Source organism: Loxodonta africana, chromosome 25 (assembly GCF_030014295.1).
Source record: "Loxodonta africana isolate mLoxAfr1 chromosome 25, mLoxAfr1.hap2, whole genome shotgun sequence".
NCBI classification, from domain to species: Eukaryota; Metazoa; Chordata; class Mammalia; order Proboscidea; family Elephantidae; genus Loxodonta; species Loxodonta africana.
Window position 1 is genome coordinate 43603065 of NC_087366.1, and position 5738 is coordinate 43608802.

The window sequence follows — 5738 nt, forward strand, 5'->3', positions numbered from 1 at the left end:
AGACCCAGGGTTAAACGATGGCAGATGCTGACGGGTTTAAGTGGGGTTTGAAGACTGCAGGCAGAGGGGCAGCAGAGAGGGGTGTGTTCTCTCGATAGAGCAATGTCGTGTCTCTCCAACACATGGTCTCAGTGTGCTATTGCCTGATGTGGTTACACATGTAGAGTCCTGGACAACTTCTCAGTAAACCTGAACCATCACTCCCTGCCTTCTGGAAGCCTCCCTCTCACAGGGCTGGGGGTGTGGCTGGCTGCAGCTTCCCTATCCTCAGGTCACTTCCTGCTGGACTCAGGGAGACAGGCTTTGTGGCTTTCTGCCCCTTATTGTGGTCATCTGGTTACGATGAACAATTGTATCCTTTCATGCAGATTTATTTCATATTCTATATCACCTGGGTCAATAAGCACAGGTTAGAAGCTCAAGGTTTTTGTTTTAGACCAAAAGTCTCTGGCCAACTTACATGCTTAGCTGGTGGTTGACTGACAAAAGTTAATATATTTGTAAAGTTATGTGTTTGCTTTTTATTATATTTTGTAAATTCTTGGTGATATTAATTAATCTTCTTAATTATGAAGTGGCATAGCTTAGCCTCAGCCTGAGCTGATAGTAAAATGCAAACCCCTAAACTATTTCATTTTTCTTCATTGATTTAACAAAACCCTTTCTGTGTATACCATGTGCCAGACGCATTACATTACAGTATGATAAAGGATATGGAGTGTGTCACGAGAGCAGATAACCTCAATTGGAAGTTGGGGAAGGCTTTCTAGAGGAAATGGCATCCAACCCAGCCCTAAAGGATGTGTTGGAGTTCTCCAGACAAAGAGGGCAGGAAAAGTGTTTCAGTTAAGGGGGACAATATGATATGGTGGAACTGAAACACAGCTTAGTATGGAGTCCCTCGGTGGTGTGAACAGTTAATGTGCTTGCCTGCTAACCAAAAGGTTGGTGATTCTAGCCCACCCAGAGGCTCTTTGGAAGACAGACCTGGCGATCTATTTCTGAAAAATCAGACATCAAAAACCATATGGAATACAATTCTAATCTGACATACATGGGGTTGCCATGAGTTGGAATCAACTAGATGGCAACTAGATGCAGAAACATAGAAGAGCCAATGGGTGAGGATGGCAGGAAATGGTAAGAGAAGCTGGAAACAAGGGCAGGAGCCTTGGGTGTCAAGTTAAGATGACTGGATTTTATCTTAAGGATAAGATAAGGGCATTAAAATATTTTAGGAAGAGAAGTACCATGATCGGATTTCAGTTTTAGAAAGATAACTCTTAAGGAGTGCCTTGAAAACTTTAAAGAAGGAAAGGGCGATGATCAGATTTTCCATCTAGAAAGAATCTCTTGTCCATAAGGGGTTAAAGGAGGTGTAGTTTTTATTAGCGGTATCTAAGGAGGGTATCACATGGTGAGGTTTTAAGTAGGAGACTTAGATGAAGGAGGGTATCACATGGTGAGGTTTTAAGTAGGAGACTTAGATGAGAATTACTCATCTAGAAGGAGTTTAAGAAGGTGTAAAATGATCAGTAACTGGAGAGTCAGAGGAAACTTGGAGTCATGATGAGCGTCAAGGCCTCTAACATGTCCTCCATCTGCTTCATTTGCCACTGCTGCAGCAAGCCCCTGAAACTGAAGCAGTCCATGGGGACCCTGATGAGCCTTAGCACCACCCAACAACAGCCAGCTCCACCACTCCCCCTGGCTCTGGGGAAGTCAGGAGGGACCCAGGAGGAAGATTCTACTTTCAGAAAGGAGACAGATACTGCAAGTCTGCAGGATGGTGCCTCTTATGGACCCCTCGTTGATGACAGCATGACGTCCTGGGAGGGTTCCATGACCAGGGAGAATTGCAACACCTTCACCCTGCTTGGGAAGATGTGTTCCATGAGAACACTCAACAGCATCCAGGAGACCATTGTGGACATATTTGACATCCTTTCTGGTGAGAAAGAAGTCGATCACCCCCTGTGTGAGGAGTGCACTGACAACCTTCTAGAGCAGCTAGATGTCCAACTCACCATCACAGAATATGAGAGTCAGATGTACAGACGCTGCTTGGAGACCAGGGAGCTGACAACGTGTGAGAACGAGATGGAGGCGTTGCAGATGGAGCTGGAGAGCCTGGAGCTGGAGGAGGCAAGGCTGGCCCAGGAGCTGGATGATGTGGAGAAGAACTGGAAACAGGCAGCAGGAGATCTCGAGGCAGCCCAGGTAGAGGCTGAGATACTGAATCAGCAGGAGAAGCAGTCCCAGAGGGACTACAGCGTCTTGAAACAGCAACAACTGGAACTGTTTGACGAGCTAAGGAGCTTGGAGAACCGGCTGCGGTATGCCCAGATTCAGCTGGGCTGGCTGACGAAAACCAACGTCTTCCACATGACATTTGATATCCGGCATCATGGCCCCTTGGGCATCATCAATAACTTCAAGTTGGGCTGCCTCTCCACTGTCCCCGTGACCTGGAGTGAGATCAACGCTGCCTGGGGACAGACAGCTCTGCTTCTACTTGTCCTGTCCAAGAAAATGGGACTGGACTTTCAGAGGTATCAACTTGTCCCCTGTGGAAACCATTCCTATCTGAAGTCTCTAACAGATGACTCTGTTGAGCTGCCATTGTTCCATTGCATGGGACAGAATGTCTTCTTGGATAAGTTTGACCTTGCGATGGTGGCTTTCTTGGACTGTTTGCAGCAGTTAAAGGAAAAGGCCAAGAAAGGGGGTCTCCACCTGCCTTACAGGATCAATGTGGAGAGGGGCCAGATGGAAGACCCTGTTGGCAGAGGTGAATACTATTCCATCAGGACCCTCTTGAACACCGAGGAGCAGTGGACAAAGGCGCTCAAATTTATGCTTGTAAATTTGAAGTGGAGTCTCACTTGGGTCTCCAAAAGGTAACGTCAAAAAAGACTTTCTTTGTTTCTTTTGAGGGAGAGGGGGATTTTTCCTTTAAAATAGTTTGTGAAAATATCAGATAAATTGTAAAACTAAAGAGTTCAAATATTTACAATTAAAAAATGGTCACAAAAGGTCTTAATACTTATAATAATTAACCGTTTAAAAATCAGTTACCGTATCATAATAATGAATACTGTTATAATGGGCTTAAACAGAGCAATGATTGTGAGGATGGTGCAGGACTGGGCAGTGTTTCTTTCTGTTGTATATGGGGTTGCTATGAGTCAGAACTGACCTGATGGCACCAAACAACAACAACAAAAGAAAGTTTTCCCCGAGTGCTTTCTTTGCCATCCTTCCCAATACATCTTTGTCCTTCCTCATATCTTCATTTTCCTTTCTCTCCCACCCAGTTAAATTGAAAATGGCAGGAAAAGTTAAATGATAAGATGACAAGATTAGTCTTAGGTAGAAAGGATTAAAGGCAAAGAACTGAGAGTGGCAGGGAGAGAGGGTGAGGGTAAGAGAACAGTAGAGGTTTTCAATTTTTTTATGAGAAATTTTATTTGGGCCACTGATATAAGTAACTTTAGGGTGAAAATATTCAAAGTTTCTGCCTTGATGTGTAGTGTAAACCCTCTCTATCCCTGAGAAGCTTTCAATAAATATTTACACATTCAATGATACTCCCCGAGAAGTGTGTCTTACTGGGCTGAACCATTATGATGAGATTAACTCTGGCAAGTGGGTGGAGTGTCCAAAGACTGGTTATATTCAGTTGATCAATTTAATGATCAGATAAAGGTCCTTGAGTTAGCACCTTATAGAGCAGAAGACTTAAAAAGAACCAACCAGAGGAATTTTTAAAAGAGTGAACTACCACACCACTCTGCTTCTCCGTCTCTTTCCGCCCTGGGTGATCTGTACCTGCTTGCCTCTCCAAGTTCATCTCCAACCTTTCCCAGCTCCTTTCTGTTCCCAAACAAGCCAAGCTCGTTCTTCCTCGGACATCGCTCTTTAACTTCCCTGTGTGTCCATGACTCTTAACCAAACCATAAACTTCTCAAGGGCCGGTATACCTTTGTAAAACAGGTATACCTAGAACATACTACATACTACACACCCTGTGAATATGAGTGGTTTTCGTGGAAAATAAAAACAGGAAGGGAGTCAATTTGTCACAGACTCAGAAGTAATAGAAAACTCCACTAGAAGATTGGTTAAATGAATTATTATCTAAGTATACGATAGAATACCTACCATGTTACCCGTCAGATCAATTCCAACTTAACCATAGCATTTCCAAGGAGTGCCTGGTAGATTTGAACTGCTGACCTTTTGGTTAGCAGCCATAGCTCTTGTCCACTACACCACCAGGGTTTCCAGAATACCAGGTAGGTATTAAAATGTTTTAGAAGAATATTTAAATAAAGTGATATATAATTATATAATGCTTATGATATATTAAGTGAAAACATAGGTTATAAAACATGTAATTTGATAAATCAGGAAAGTATTCAGGGAGGAATATATTATGCCATGAATATACAAAGGTATTTCCACGAAAGCTTTGTATTTAGAAAAAAAATTTTCCACCTGATATTAGGAAAGAGACAGGATATTGGCTATCAGCATTTCTATTTAACATGAACTGGTACTCCTAGTTAGAGCAGAAAAAAAAAGGTATAAAGATTTGAAGACAAAAAATAAAATTGTCTTCATGTGTAGACAATATAATTCTATAATAGAATATCTTAAAGAATCAACAGATAAACAGATAAGCGAATCAAAAAATTCATTGGTTACAAAGTCAATATAAAAATACAAAAGAAATGTAAAATAATTTCAAATCATTAAGTTTCAAATCATTAAATACTTAAGAATAATCCAAAAAAAAGCCCTTTGCACAGATAATTATCGATTTCCTCTAGGCCAGGAGCCAGCAAATTTTTTGGTAAAATACCAACTAGTCAATATTTTAGGATTTTTGATCTCTGCTGCAACTACTGCCCTGTGCCACTGTGGTGTGAAAGCAGGCACAGGAAACACCATGTATGTGGAGGGACGTGGCCGTGTTCTAATAAAACTACTATATAGGTAGCAAGCTGGATTTGACTCATGGACCTTAGTTTATTGACCTTTGCTCTAGATTAGAGACACGCTCTAGTCTCCGACCATGTCTGTCTTGTTTGCAGCTATGCCTCCAGCGCTACCTGCATAGTGCTTGCCACTTGAGCCAAGCAAAGCCCATTGCAGTCGTTTGATTCCGACTCATAGCGACCTTGTAAGGACAGAGTAGAACTTCCCCATGGAGTTTCCAAGGAGCGCCTGGTGGATTCAAACTGCCGACATTTCTGTTAAGCAGCCGGAGCTCTTCAACACTATGCCATCAGGGTTTCCACCTGCCATGTAGTAACTGCTTAATTAATATCTGAATGAATAAATCACTGAATTATACTAAGCGGTGGGATTACTTGGGGTTTTCATTTTTGTCTTTGTAGTTTATAAATGTTCCCCAGTGCACATGTATTTATCTATTAACAAAAATTAGAGATGTGGACAGACATTGAGTTAACCCTGCTGTTACATCACGCTAGTTCTTTCTGTGACTTTTCGTCTCCACCTTGTGGTCCATCCCTAACCCCTCACCCACAGCTTCTCGCATAGGCACACACTTTTTCTCCTGAAATCATTTGAGTGGTAGAAAGAGTTCAGCCGGGAGAGTTTAGATACTGAAATAAATCAGTTTTAGCAAGGAGAAATTCTAGGGTTCCCTACTCAAAGTGAAGTCTGGAACAGCCGGGCCAGCATCACTGAGGAGCACAAACAAAATG

The 5738-nt window shown here is 42.3% G+C and overlaps 1 protein-coding gene across 1 annotated transcript; it reads left to right on the forward strand.

Moving 5' to 3' along the window:
• Positions 1-1023: 1023 nt before the first annotated feature.
• Positions 1024-5139, forward strand: LOC100655829 (beclin-1). The gene is made up of 3 exons (XM_064276948.1): positions 1024-2552; positions 2748-2900; positions 5100-5139. Exons 1-3 carry the CDS (start codon positions 1567-1569, stop codon positions 5137-5139), a joined length of 1179 nt encoding a protein of 392 aa, XP_064133018.1. The 5' UTR covers positions 1024-1566.
• Positions 5140-5738: the final 599 nt, after the last annotated feature.